The sequence below is a fragment of the Bufo bufo genome, chromosome 3, assembly GCF_905171765.1.
Source record: "Bufo bufo chromosome 3, aBufBuf1.1, whole genome shotgun sequence".
NCBI classification, from domain to species: Eukaryota; Metazoa; Chordata; class Amphibia; order Anura; family Bufonidae; genus Bufo; species Bufo bufo.
In genome coordinates this window covers 371,946,287-371,962,266 of record NC_053391.1, presented here as the reverse complement: position 1 = coordinate 371,962,266, position 15,980 = coordinate 371,946,287, and the positions used below count along the sequence as shown (strand labels likewise).

Here is a 15,980-nt window from a genome sequence, read left to right as displayed (position 1 = left end):
ATAGATACGATAACAGAACCAAGCTCTGTGCATAGATACAGTAACAGAACCAAGCTCTGTGCATAGATACAGTAACAGAACCAAGCTCTGTGCATAGATACAGTAACAGAACCAAGCTCTGTGTATAGATACGATAACAGAACCAAGCTTTGTGCATAGATACAGTAACAGAACCAAGCTTTGTGTATAGATACGATAACAGAACCAAGCTTTGTGCATAGATATAGTAACAGAACCAAGCTCTGTGCATAGATACGATAACAGAACCAAGCTCTGTGCATAGATACAGTAACAGAACCAAGCTCTGTGCATAGATACAGTAACAGAACCAAGCTTTGTGCATAGATACAGTAACAGAACCAAGCTGTGTGTATAGATACAGTAACAGAACCAAGCTGCGTACATAGATACAGTAACAGAACCAAGCTGCGTACATAGATACAGTAACAGAACCAAGCTGTGTGTATAGATACAGTAACAGAACCAAGCTTTGTGGATAGATACAGTAACAGAACCAAGCTGCGTACATAGATACAGTAACAGAACCAAGCTGCGTACATAGATACAGTAACAGAACCAAGCTGTGTGTATAGATACAGTAACAGAACAAAGCTCTGTGCATAGATACAGTAACAGAACCAAGCTGTGTGTATAGATACAGTAACAGAACCAAGCTCTGTGCATAGATACAGTAACAGAACCAAGCTCTGTGCATAGATACGATAACAGAACCAAGCTCTGTGCATAGATACAGTAACAGAACCAAGCTGCGTACATAGATACAGTAACAGAACCAAGCTTTGTGGATAGATACAGTAACAGAACCAAGCTGCGTGCATAGATACAGTAACAGAACCAAGCTGCGTACATAGATACAGTAACAGAACCAAGCTGCGTACATAGATACAGTAACAGAACTCTGTTACATGCAGACTTATACACATGCCAGCACGCTTTTACACGCATACTTCTACATATGCTGCCACTCTTTTACAGGCACACTTCTACACATGCCGACGTTCTTTTACACGCACACTTCTACACATGCCGTCACTCTTTTACAAACATACGTCTAAACATGCTGGCACTCTTTCATACACACACTTTCATACATGCAGGCACCCTTTCATACACACACTGTGACTGTCATACATGCCGGCCCTCTTACATACACACACTGTCATACATGCAGGCACTCTTACATACACACACACTGTAATACATGCATGCACTCTTACATACACACACTTTCATACATGCAGGCACTCTTACATACGCACACTGTAATACATGCAGGCACTCTTACATACACACACACTGTAATACATGCATGCACTCTTACATACACACACTTTCATACATGCAGGCACTCTTACATACACACACTTTCATACATGCAGGCACCCTTTCATACACACACTGTGACTGTCATACATGCAGGCACTCTTACATACACACACTGTCATACATGCAGGCACTCTTACATACACACACACTGTAATACATGCATGCACTCTTACATACACACACTTTCATACATGCAGGCACTCTTACATACATACACTGTAATACATGCAGGCACTCTTACATACACACACACACACACACACTGTAATACATGCATGCACTCTTACATACACACTTTCATACATGCAGGCACTCTTACATACACACACTGTAATACATGCATGCACTCTTACATACACACTTTCATACATGCAGGCACTCTTACATACACACACTGTCATACATGCATGCACTCTTACATACACACACTTTCATACATGCAGGCACTCTTACATACACACACTGTAATACATGCATGCACTCTTACATACACATACTGTCATACATGCATGCACTCTTACATACACACACTTTCATACATGCAGGCACTCTTACACACACACACACACTGTAATACATGCATGCACTCTTACATACACACACTGTCATACATGCAGGCACTCTTACATACACACACTGTCATGCATGCACTCTTACATACACACACTGTCATACATGCAGGCCCTCTTTTAGACCAATTACAATATATGTAGATTCCTTCCTCACCTCATGGCCCTCTGTGTTGCTAGTTGTGTCCCCATGTCCTGAGCCAGGCTTCTTCCCCTCTCAGCAGCAGGGCTGGGCTCCAGACATCACACAGGCAGCAGTCCTTCTAGCAAAGCTGCCTCATTGGAGGAGAGGCTGTCCGTGCTATTGACTGGCAGGTTTTAGTCCAATCAGCACTCCTGGTCAGAGTAAGGCTGTTTCTACATGATCTAATTTACATAGAATCGCTGCAAAATGCTGTGTTTTTTGCTGCAATTTTATGAAAATCAGATCATGTGGAAACAGTCTTACTGACCAGGAGTGCTGATTACACAAAAACTTGTCAGTTCCCATGAATCCGCACTAGTATGGAGCCCTCCTACTCATTTAGGATGAATCGCAGGCATCCGACTGTGTACAGGGGCGGAGCTTATCGCAGACAGCTTCAAAGCAAGGAATCTCACTTGCTGGTTTGGGGGCCCACCGAGGATTTCCCTGGCTCCCCGATGGGCCAGTCCGAGCCTGCCCCGTTGCTCCTAGAGACTAATTTGCATATATTAAAACTTTTTCTCAGCAATATGAGAATGTATGAACATGGAATCAACATAGATGTTTTTAGCTCCCAAGAGCACATGTAATAAATCTGCTGACAGATGCCCTTTAATCTCTGTATAAAAAGTAATATATGCATGCAATTTTCTAATTAACTTTGTTTCTTAGTACATTTTGAAGATCTCTATTTGCTGCCAGGCAATGGGAACACTCTTGCTTATAACCAGAGGCTGACAACTTTTGAAAAATTAGTATCTCTTGTAGTTGATGGCTTGCTACATGTATTTATAGTTAATTCCGTAATCTTCTTTAAAGGGAACCAGTCATCAACTAACGGCAGAATAAAGTAGAGACAGGTGAGTTGATTTCAGCGGTCTGTCATTTATAAGTTAAAAATAAGTGGTTGTCGAGAACCAATATCGCAATCAATGCAGCCTGGGCCTGGAAAAGAGTCACGGCCTGAGAAGAGTCCTGGTTATTCATGAATTCCTGCTCTCCCTGCTGATGATTGATCTTCTACCTAGTTTTCTCCCTTTCTCTAGGGGAGAACTGCCAATCATCAGCAGATAGGTGAGAGAGCAGGAGAGTATGAATAACCATGACTCTTCTCAAGTAGATTTGACTCTTTTCAAGGCCTGGGCTGCAATGATTATGATGCTGGTTCTCGGCAACCACTGACTTTTAGCTCATGAGTGACACACCGCTGAAATCAGCATTTCTGACACTAATTTATGATGCCCTCAGTGAGGTCAGCATAAAGTTGACAGGTTCCCTTTAAGCTAAACAACCCTAATATACAGTATACAGATCATAATATACAGAATCTCCTACAGTTGTACACAGTCTGTCTGACTGTGGTTTGGAAGAGTCCAAACTCTTTGGAGATAGTTTTGTAACATTTTCCAGCCTAATAGGCATCAATCACTCTTCTTCTGAGGTCCTCATAAATCATACACTTCAGATCAGACTTTGATAGATCCCTGTTTTTTTTTTTAATTAAGCAGGTCTCCCACTCACATCTGATTGTCCTCCCATTGACTGAAAACACCTGACTCTAATATCACCTTCAAATTATCTGCTAATCCTAAATGTTCAATACTTTTGCCACTCACAGACGTGTGATATTAGATCATTTTCCTCAACAAATAAATGATCAAGTCTAATATCTTTTACGCATTTCTCTGATTTTGCGATTTTTATCTACTTTTAGGACTTGTGTAAAAATATGATGTCGTTTTAGGTCAAATTAATGCAGAAAAATAGAAAATTCTGAGGGGCTGTCAAGCACCTACACTGATACATTTTAGCAGACCCTCAAGTAGTCTCGGACTGGACTCGGGCCCACCAGAAAAAGTAATTCTGATGGACAAACCTCCATATACTGTATACCAGAACAGGCAAATTATTAACTCTACACTCACCTAAAGAATTATTAGGAACACCTGTTCTATTTCTCATTAATGCAATAATCTAGTCAACCAATCACATGGCAGTTGCTTCAATGCATTTAGGGGGGTGGTCCTGGTCAAGACAATCTCCTGAACTCCAAACTGAATGTCAGAATGGGAAAGAAAGGTGATTTAAGCAATTTTAAGCGTGGCATGGTTGTTGGTGCCAGACGGGCCGGTCTGAGTATTTCACAATCTGCTCAGTTACTGGGATTTTCACGCACAACCATTTCTAGGGTTTACAAAGAATGGTGTGAAAAGGAAAAAACATCCAGTATGCAGCAGTCCTGTGGGCAAAAATGCCTTGTGGATGCTAGAGGTCAGAGGAGAATGGGCCGACTGATTCAAGCTGATAGAAGAGCAACGTTGACTGAAATAACCACTCGTTACAACCGAGGTATGCAGCAAAGCATTTGTGAAGCCACAACACGCACAACCTTGAGGCGGATGGGCTACAACAGCAGAAGACCCCACTGGGTACCACTCATCTCCACTACAAATAGGAAAAAGAGGCTACAATTTGCACGAGCTCACCAAAATTGGACTGTTGAAGACTGAAAAAATGTTGCCTGGTCTGATGAGTCTTGATTTCTGTTGAGACATTCAAATGGTAGAGTCCGAATTTGGCGTAAACAGAATGAGAACATGTACCCATCCTCTGATGGCTACTTCCAGCAGGATAATGCACCATGTCACAAAGCTCGAATCATTTCAAATTGGTTTCTTGAACATGACAATGAGTTCACTGTACTAAAATGGCCCCACAGTCACCAGATCTCAACCCAATAGAGCATCTTTGGGATGTGGTGGAACGGGAGCTTCGTGCCCTGGATGTGCATCCCTCAAATCTCCATCAACTGCAAGATGCTATCCTATCAATATGGGCCAACATCTCTAAAGAATGCTATCAGCACCTTGTTGAATCAATGCCACGTAGAATTAAGGCAGTTCTGAAGGCAAAAGGGGGTCCAACACCATATTAGTATGGTGTTCCTAATAATTCTTTAGGTGAGTGTATATGTTATGGTCTTTCACTGGATCTGTGGGCTCTGTCACTATGCAATAAGATGGGCCAGTTAGACCCTTCCCTCAAGACAGGAGATAGCTTTGTGGTACTGTTATGTAATTTCATACTAATATTATTACATTAAAAGTTAAAGAAAAAACTTAAAGGGGTATTCAATTCTTTTTTTCTTTATATAAAAGGAAATCGTACAATTTTCTAATATACAGTAAATGTATTCATAATTCTGCATCCAATCATATTTTATATCAGGCAGTTAACCTCTTTATGCAATAGTGTTGAGCAAATCGAGCTTCAGATCCAAGATCCAAAGTCGATTCGCTCAAAACTTCGCTGAATGCTGTACAGAGAGTCGTCTCCGTACAGCATTCAAATGTATGGGCTCTGGCTAAGGAAATTCGTTATCACCGAAGTCTCGCAGGACTTCGGTGAACAGTGGCGGATTGGCCATAGACCTTACTGGGAAATTTTCCAGTGGGCTGATGCCCAGGGGAACACCTGAGCCCTCCTCACAGCCGTCAGTGGGAGTTTTTGGGGATGTATTTTGTGCTTCTGGGGGCAGTATTTTGTGATGGACTGTGGTATTTGGCTCTGTTGGGGTGGTATAATGTGCTGCAATATGGTATTACTGGCCCTGCCTACTTGAGTTGGCCCTGCCTTCCATCAATTTGGACTTGACTACAAAATGTGGCCACTTTTAGTATTTTTTCCGGGGCCATAAATTCCCAGTCCGTCCCTGTCTATTAATAACTTCAGACTTCGATTTTAGAACTTGAAAACGATTTTTAAAGCTTGGATTCGAAGTCGGCTTCAGTACCGAGGTAACAGCCAGTACCGAAGCCGACTTCCGATTCCTGATTTAAAATGGTTTTCAAGTTTAAAAATCGAATGCCGAAGTTACTTCAGTGACTTCAGTGATAACTAATTTCACCTCGTCGAAGGCCATACATTTTAGTTATTAAAACCAGAAGACCTCTTTAATGTGCTCAGTTGTAGAAATATAATTAGAGGGGTTTTCCAAGTGTCATCAGTTTCTGATCAGTGGGAATCGGACACCCGAGACCCCCACCGATCAGCTGTTTCAGAAGGCATGGACGCTCACAGTAGCACCACGACTTCTCTCTGCTTGCCAAGCACAGCGCCTTACATTGTATAGCGGCTGTGCTTGGTATTGTAGCCCAGCCCAAGCCATGTGACCGATGAACGAGCACCGTTGCCTTCTCAAATAGCTGATTGGATTGGGTCCAGGGTGTCAGACCCCCACCCATCAGATACTAATCCAGAAGATAGGTCATCAGTAAAAAAAAAAAACACACCTGGAAAACTCCTTTAATAAATATATATTAACAGATAAGATATCTAATAGGTAAGAAGGCTGCTCAAAGATAATTATACTTAGATACTTATTAAACATAATAAATATTATGTAAAATCTTTGTAGCTGTAGTGTTCTTTGGGTTTGGACAGTTGGGGCATTTGCTTTATGCATTCTAGATTACAATCGTAAAGCATTTGTCCAGCGGGTAAAAATTATGTGTAAAGGCCACAGAGCAGAATAAAAATATGAAAGAAGTCATACTCATCCTCACCGACTGTCCTATGCTTACCATATCACCGCTGGTTTCTGCTTTCTGTTTCAGTCTTGACATGGTGGAGATGACTGCTAAGCCAATCACTCACTGAGACAAGTCACTGCTGCAACTAGTGATTGCCTGAGCAGGCTTCTTTTATTTGCGCTGATAATTGTCCTAAAAATTTAAATTCCCTGGACAACCCCAATAAGCACTACTCATGCTGAAACAAATAGCCCCAATTTCCATATCCTGGGAAACTCATTTAAGGTATGTCCATGCGGGACGTATTTTGGTGCAGTGAATCCTTGAAGAATCTGCATCAAAATTCACATAAATTACATGCAGATTTTGATGCAGAATTTTCTTCAGATTTACCATGGATTTTAACCTTTGCATTGCAAGGTTGGAAATCCACAGAAGAGTTGACATGCTGCAGTTTCATAATGCGCACCACAATTAGCGCTGCAGATTTTTTCAATTAAAATCTCATCTTCTTTGCTCGTACTGTATTAGACTGTAGATTACAGTATGCCAACCCACAATATCAAATCTGCAGCATATCCATCCTGTGTGGACATACCCTTAAGGACACTCATTCCCCTGCTTATCACTTTGTTACCCTCCATCATACCCTCCTTTTTGTCTTTTTTTTTCCAGGTATCAGATGGGGAACCTTCTAAAAGTCTTGTCTTATAACGACCTAGAACAGTGTCCCACTTTTTTCCTTGACTTTGAACGTGAGATCATTTTATTTTTCCATGTTTTATTTATTTTGTGTTCATTTTATTTTTATGTTGGTTTTTATTTAATGTCATCAAGAAGCACTGCATTTTATATTGTGATGAATATGATTAATTTCTTAAAGGGAATCTGTCACCAGAAAATGCACTGTTAAAGCAGTCACAATGCATTGTAGGACTAGCTCAACTGAATGCAATGATAGCTTTCACTTTGTGATCTGTTGCTTCATTCTTGGAAAAAATGGTGCTACTTTTCATCCATCTGTGCATTCTTGATCCTCCTGCTTCCTTTGCTAGTTCCTCCATTTTCTTCTTAATTGACAGGGCTAGACAACAAGGACATATAGGAGCTTGGCCCTGTCAATCAAGAAGGAGAGGCAGGGGCTGGCAGAGAAAGCACAAGGAGCATGGGTGCACAGTATGGCATAGATGCATCTTTGGTGTACTTAACTGCTAATTCAGTTGAGCTAGCCCTACAAGGCATTGTGCTTGCTTTAACTGTGAGTTTTTGGTGACAAGTTCCCTAAGGTTTCATCATTTCCACACTGTCCCATGTTACAAGATAACATGGGTAACAAAGACCTAAAGTAGTGTCAGTCACACATGGCACTCCTGTACATTCTCATTTTTAACATCACTACTACTTTTTTTCTTGAGATTAAAGCTCAGTTCATAATACTTTCGCAGATAATCAGAAAATGAGGTTCATAAAAAAAAAACTTGAAAGTAAAATGCAAAAAATAAGAATTTCCTGTAACTGCAGAATTATGGCCTCTTTGCATACTGTACCTATAATAATAACAGGTCAGGGATCGATATATCTTACCTATTTCTTGCAAGCTTATACACATAAAATGGGACTTTTCTAAAAAGTGTATGGGCTACTTGCTGGGCATCAAGTTGAGGTTGTAGTAGAAAAACAAAGGTGGAAGTCTGGCACTGTTAAAATTTCTTCATCTATTTTATTCTTCAGCCTGAAACACATATTGGTCTCATGGCATGCATGATGGTGCTAAAATAATAAAAAATTGTGTGTCCCGTTGGTTGGGAGAACTGGAATGACAGCAGAGGTGAACTTCTGCACGGACAGATGATCTGATTAGCAGAATGGCATGTAGTGAGTCATTCTGTACTGCAAGAGAAGTCTAGGGCAGCAAATCATCAGAAGGTGTTTGCACAACTTTGGGCTACGAGGCAAATGTCCATCTATACGTGTTCAATTAACCTCACACCACCATTCTCAAAGGCTATCATGTTTCAGAATAAGATGGCAATGGGGGCTGGAATGGCGGTCTATTCTGTTAAGTGATGAGTTCTGCTTTTGTCTTGGATGCAATGATAGCAAGAGATATGTGGGCAATGCCATGAAGATATCCTCACAAGGGAACATCACCACGTTCCTACTCCCGGGATTATAGTGTGGGTGGCATACTATATAGTTATTGGGCCCCTCTAGTCTTCATTTAAGGTACACTAACAGTTCTCTGTTTCATTGATTTGGTTATGGAACCAGTGACATGACCATTTCTCCAAAGTGTATTAGGAGCCGTTTTTTAACAGGACAATGCCAAGCCACATGTTGCTGGTACTACTGTGAGCAGCCTTTGTGGCCTAAACGTGCTGCCATGGCATGCAGCATCTCTGGACTTGTCTCCCATTGAGCACATCTAAGAATAGACATCATTAATCTGCAATTGCAAAAGGACCTGCCAGCAGCAAATCTGGATAATTTGCATGCCCAAGTGCATTCAGCATGGCACGACATTCCTCAGATAACCATTAAAAACCTCATTTATAGCACACCAAGATCATTTAGGGCGCCAATTCACTAAAACTCAGCTCCTATTCACTTTGATGGGAGCTGAGGTGCAGTACCCCGGCATGGCCACTACACAGTGTATGCAGCTGTCTGCCTCCAGGTCTGTACATAATATAGCTTCCAGCAACACAGCAGCCTGAAAAAGCTGATCATTGGGGGTACCTGCTGTCGGATTCCCACCTATCTGATTTTGATGACCTATAGGGAGGATAGGTCATTAACATCTGTAGCCTAGAGAACCCCTTAATAATTGTTAGGTCTATGGCCAGCTTTATAAATGAAATGAGTATTCCCATCTTAGAAGATTATAGTGTTTATTATTGTTAGAATATGCAATAATATCATGATTAGTGGGGAAGTCCAGTCCCTGTGACACTGCTGATCCCAAAAATGGATGGTTTGAGTTGCCTTCTGCCTGTCACTTAATTCAAGTGAATGAGGCTGTTTTCCAAGGCTGTTATACTGATGATCTGACACCTGGGACCACCGCCGATCAGCTGTTTAAGAAGGACCTGGTGCTCACAGTAGTACCTCTGCCTTCTCGCAGGTTTCCCTAGGCCATGTGACGTCACATTCATCTGTCACATGGCCTAGGCCAGGGATGGGCAAACTGTGGCTCTCCAGCTGTTGTAAAACCTACCACTCCCAGTATGCCCGGTCAGCCTACAGCTATCAGCCTACAGCAGGGCATGATGGGATTTGTAGCTTTACAACAGCTGCAGAGCTGCAGTTTGCCCATCCCTGGCCTAGGCACAGCTTAGATCCACTGAAGTGAACGGGGCTGAGCTGTGATACCAAGCACAGCCATTGTACAATGTACAGTACTGTGCTTGGTGTGCTGAGAGAAGGCTGCAGTGCTACTGCGAGCTCCTGTGCCTTCTCAAACAGGTGATTGATGGTGGTCCCGAGTGTCGGAACCCCAACGATCAGGTACTGATGACCTATCCAGAGGATAGGTCATCAGTAGTAAAGTCTCAAAAAACCCTTTCAAAGTTCCTTGTATAGTGGGTGGAGGGGAATGCCGCTGTACAGGAAAAAGCTGTGAAGGCTCTTAAATAGCTTTGCAGCTCCTTCCTTTTTTGATTCCTCTTACACAGTCTGATGCCAGACCAATAATGTGTGCCAATCGGCAATATTCAATCAGTGGGCAGAAAAGAAAACTAGCGCACATGACACAATAAATCAATGCTGCGAACTCCCTTGCTGGCGCACATATTGTTAAATATGTCAGGCCACAGAGGTCCTTGTCACAGGTTCTCCCCATGCCTGCCAGATATATATATATATATATATATATATATATATATATATTTTTTTTTTTTTTTTTTAAGTGGCTAAGGTGGCATAAAGTGTCAAGTCTGCACATTATAAGATTTTATATAATTTAATGGAGAATTTGCAACTAAAATAACAAAAGTGGTAACCTTTTCAATAAGCAGCATTATAGACATTTAGGTTAGGTTCACACCAAGTCTGTGATGCACATTGGGCATTTATGCCAGTGACACCTCCCATATTTAAATCAGTAACATGCCTATGGACTCCATTAGCCAAATATATGCCAAAAGAGTATTTCATTGGCATGTTTGTCTGGTCTACACAGAAATATGTACACCACATAGCATACTTTATTATGTTTTGTATTAAAAGTCAGTGGCAGACATATCCAACTTGTCTGGGACACAGGCTCAGTAGACTTCTTCAAATGGTGCTGCGAATATAATCACAGAGCATGGTGTGAACCTAGCCTTACAGATACACCATAGCTTCCCAGTGCTCCATACCGTAATAGAATTTAGGATCTACTTTGGCACTTAAGGGGTCTTCTTAAAGGGGTTATGTAATAGTAGAACTACTCCCCCACAATGCCTGGGTCCCTCCTGTATACGATTCTTACCCAGTTCCCAACAGTCCAAACAATAAATGTATTAGTCCAGCTCATCCAGTTCTTCTGTGCACGGATGGAGCCAAGTCCAGCTCTTCACATAGGCATAACAAGAAAAAGTTCCAGCACGGAGTAGATCATACGTTACTGCATCTTTTTTCCAGTATTCACATGACAGGTAAAACATAGTGAGCTTCACCTCCCTCCACCTCCCATCAGATCAACATGTTTCGAACCTCCTGGTTCTTAATCATGATCACTCTGTTTGTCCCATATGTGCGGCTCTTATGAGCCTCCTCCAATGAAACAACGGGGGCGAGGACAAACAAAAAACGCACTTTCTAAAATGGGTAAACTACACCCAACATACACGTGACATCAACCCTGAAATCAATTAAAAACTCTAAAAAGCTATGGTGGAACACATGTGCACACCTGGTATGGTATACTAAACATGAAGCTCAATCCAGAATATCTCCGTCGTAACTCTCTCAAACGCAAAGGTACGTAGGCCATCAGTATTACGATTGTGTTTGTGGATGAAATGGTTGGCTGCACTAGATATGCCTGTTGCCCGCGGGATTTTCTATATAATTAAGGTGTTCACACAATCTCGTTTTAAATTGTCTACTCGTGCTCCCTACGTACATTAAATCACATGGAATGCATTTAATGGCGTAAATTACACCCGTTGTATTACAATTAATATAATTGCGTATGAGAAACGTATTAGTATGTAGAGAATTATCAAATTCAGTGGTTTGAACTGCATATTTGCAAGTCTTGCAAGGATGACCCCCGCATTTGGTGAAACCCTTAAATCCCAACCAAGTATTTTCATTTTTTATCGTAATACGTTTGAACAATGATGGAGATAAAGAATTGGCCAAAGTTTTAGTCCTCCTCGCAACAATTCGACATCCATTTTATTATTATACAGTATTATACACAGTGGCGTAACTATAGGGGTCGCAGTTGCGACCGGGCCACTAAGCCAGGGGGCCCATAGGGCTCCCCTTGCAAGTCCTAATGATCGCGGTCTCCGCAGCCCCACACGCAAGTGATTTAAAATTTTTTAATCTTACTTTAATAATGGCCAGTCAGGTCGTGCCTGACCGGAAGCACAGCACTGCGCTCTCACAGTTAATTACATCCCACCCCACCCCCGGCACCGCCTGCACCAATCCGGCGCTGCTTTCTTGCTGTGATCTCACTGGATCACTTGGGCCCGCGGCGCACGCTGGATGACGGGAGTGGAGCAGTCTCCTCAGAGAAGGTGTGTAAATGTGCACACACCGCTGGCTTCATAACTCACAGAGGGGCACCTGGCAGCGTGGCACAGTGGTAATACACAGGGGACTGGCATGGCAGCAAATCCTTCATAGGGGCCCAGCCTGGGGAACAAAATCATGACATATATAGAGGCAAAGTGAAAAAAAATGAAATATATACAGAGCGGGCAAAAATTTTTATATATACACAGGGGACAAATGTAATATATACAGAGGGGGCAAAATGGATTTATATAAAGGCAAGGGCGTAACGATCGCAGTCGCAGAGGGTATATATATACATTTTGCCCCCTCTGTATATATTATATTTGTCTCCTGTGTATATATTAAATTTTTTGCCCGCTCTGTATATATTTCATGATTTTGCCCCCGAGGCCGGGCCTCTATGAAGGATTTGATGCCATGCCAGTCCCCTGTGTATGACTGGTGGGGGGTCGGGCCCGGTGGGGGGGCAATTCAAAGTTTGCCCCGGGGCCCATAGAACTCTAGTTACGCCTCTGATTATACAGTACCTCAACATCATAGAGTATCGGAAGGCATTTCCGAACCACCCGCTGGATTTCAGGAAACTGCCGACTGTATGTGAGGACTAGAGTTGGTTTGTCTATTTTATCCTCTTGGGGTATTTTTGTTTTTATTTAGACTTTTGTTGTTATTAGTACAGTTGTCATTACTAATATCAGGTTTGGCAGTGTTAGTTTTAAATAGCAGATCTTTTCTGCATTTATTGCACGCTATATTGAGAGCTCTGTAGAGCATCCAATCAGTGTAGCCTCTTCCTTTTGAGGCTTTTCCAAACCATTTGAGATTCCTGTGTAAAAGCAACGTCCGTACTGCAGTTTCTGCGTGCGCAACTCGAGTAAATTCACTGTTGTTCTGTTATTCTGGGCAGGAATTATTGTAAGGGATTCTTTGCCCCTCTCTCCGCCCCCCCTGTTTTTAATTGTATTGGTATTTAGTGTGATGGAAATGAGGACCTTGTGCACACTATGCAGTTTTTGAATCAACATGGAATCAGTCCGATTATCCCGGGAATTTGATCGGAGATGTTCTGGATTGAGCTTCATGTTTAGTATACCATACTAGGTGTGCACATGTGTTCCACCATAGCTTTTTATAGTTTTTCATTGTTTCCAGGGTTGATGTCACGTGTATGTTGGGTGTAGTTTGCCCATTTTAGAAAGTGCGTTTCTTTGTTTGTCATCAACCCCGTTGTTTAATTGGAGACGGAGGCTCATAAGAGCTGCACATATGGGACAAACAGAGTGATCATGATTAAGAACCAGGAGGTTCGAAACATGTTGATCTGATGGGAGGTGGAGGGAGGTGAAGCTCACTATGTTTTACCTGTCATGTGAATACTGGAAAAAAGATGCAGTAATAATGTATGATCTACTCCGTGCTGGAACTTTTTCTTGTTATGCCAGTTCCCAACACTCACATCCTTCCAGATTGCTGCACAGCCACCGCTGCATTTCCCCATCGCACGGATCAAAACATCCGGTGACGGCGGGAGCAGCCGATGGTGATCAGCCTGCCTAGCTTCGTGGGTGACACTAGAAAGGCCGGTCACCATCGGGGCCTGCTATTGACTGCTTTTCCCCCTGATGCCAGATGTTTTGATCCACGCAACAGGGATATGCAGTGGCGGCCATGCAGCGAGGGACGCGGGTAACGGGGACTGGGTAAGTATCTTCTATAGGAGAGGCCCGGACATTGTGGGGGTATTTCTACTATTGGATAACCCCTTTAACTTGGTCTCCTGCAATCACATGAAGAGTAGTTTCAATGTCTATAGAAACTGTTCAGAATGATAATATAGTATATATAGATTTTTCTATTGTGATTTTCCTATGTTAAATATTCACCTTTGTGCTGTCTATACCTAAACCCATAGGGCCCTGTGAAATTTTTGGGCCAATTATCTGGAGAAAGCGTTCCCTATAATTAGCCCATAAAATGGTGCCACTGATAAACGAGACATTACTTGTTTGTTGGCGGATTTGCATCTGTCATCAGGGTGTGTAATTAGGGGTGTGCTAACTTAATGAGGGAGGAATAACTGTAATAACTGTGGTAGCAATCATGCCTCCCATATTCACTTTGCATCGGCCTGTGTAATAGGCTGGTGCTAACAAGCGCCAATGGATGTATTGTCCATCGCCACTCATCCTGCCCGAGCACTGGACGGTGTAATAGGGCCCTTCCGATGGCCATAAACCCTTCAACATTTACTTTTCTACAGTTTCTGTACTGATAACAGTATGCAATGTCTTACTATGTTTGGTGCCTGCAGATGCTCAGCCTACGGAGGCAGAGACTGTAGTGTGGAATCAAGTCAACTCTGTCCTGGAAGAGGCCCAGGGTATCTTGGCTGAACTTCAATCATACCGGGGAGCTGGGCAGGAAATACGACAGGTGAGCGTTCGAGCCCCCTTATGACTATCACTCTTCTGCATAGGTGCATGGCTGGAAGTAGCGCTATGGTGGCAGTTGTTATGTTTTATCAAGAATACCCTTGTGCTTTGTACATGGCATGTCAGGAATTACTAAATGATGGTGCTTGCTGCTAATTACAGTTTATTTGGTGCATAATTACAAATAGGACTAGAAGGGTTGTCAGCTCCTTCCTTGCACTTTGAAAGATAAAGCAAAGGCTTTGAATACATCAGAATACAATTTGTTCAAAACCTGACACATTTTACCTACCTAATAAAAATTATAGTACAGCTTATTTATTAAACTAGTGCAAAAGAAAAGAGTTGACATTTGTAATCCAGTTCTATGATCATGCACCAAAGCAGACCTGACATTGGGTTCTGGCCTGAGCGGTACCCTATGTTAGCACCACCCTCTTAAATGGTATACTGTCATACAGTGCGCAAATAACCATACCATACAGAACCTAATCATAAGCGCCATATAGTACGATGCCTAAGAAATCAAATTCATTCCTTTGCCAAATAACACTGTCGCTTAAAGGGAATCTGTCATCAGCAAAATCAATTTTAAACTGGACAGAATGTCTGACAGGGCGGCTTCTCCATATTATAATCAGATACTTTTATGTGCTTAATCTAATGCTGCAATCCAGAAAAAATAAATAAATTACATTAGCATATTACATATGCTAATTAGCTGTTAAGTGCACTGGGCCCAAGCTGCTCGGTGCACTACAACTCTGTCAATTTCCTCTCCCAGCCGCTTCTACTAGATTGATAGGCTGATGCACAATGGGGGCTTCCCCACCAGACATTCAGTTTAAAATAGATTTTTCTCCCCTGTCTCTCCTAGGTTAACGATTTAATCTGTTTCACTTAAGAGTTACATATTAGTAGCCCTTTGTTCAAAACGCCATCACTGAGTATCTCAGGATTGTGTCCTAAGTTCCTTTTGCCTTCCCTTTCAGTAGTCAAGGTTCTTCATATCGTACTGTATGTATCTAATATTGCTGAACCTCTCCTTTAGCATTTATTTGATGGCATTTGTTTTCTCTGGTCTTCATGGTTGCGTCCCAGAGAAATATGGTGGTCTCTGAATCCATCTGTGCACTTTATTTTATGTTTTACATGGTCTTGGAAATGGAATTGGAGA

The 15,980-nt window shown here is 42.1% G+C and overlaps 1 protein-coding gene across 3 annotated transcripts in view; it reads left to right on the top strand.

The window, feature by feature from the left end:
• The window catches only part of LOC120995434 (CYFIP-related Rac1 interactor A-like), a 49,958-nt gene that overhangs the window by 15,660 nt on the left and 18,318 nt on the right, over nucleotides 1-15,980 (top strand). For 2 of the 3 annotated variants that reach the window (XM_040424651.1, XM_040424650.1), the window contains exon 3: nucleotides 14,683-14,804. In XM_040424651.1, the coding sequence (XP_040280585.1) occupies nucleotides 14,683-14,804 (122 nt within the window). Of the gene's footprint in view, nucleotides 1-7,307; nucleotides 7,388-14,682; nucleotides 14,805-15,980 lie in introns of all 3 variants that reach the window. The other variant, XM_040424649.1, reaches the window with a different exon arrangement.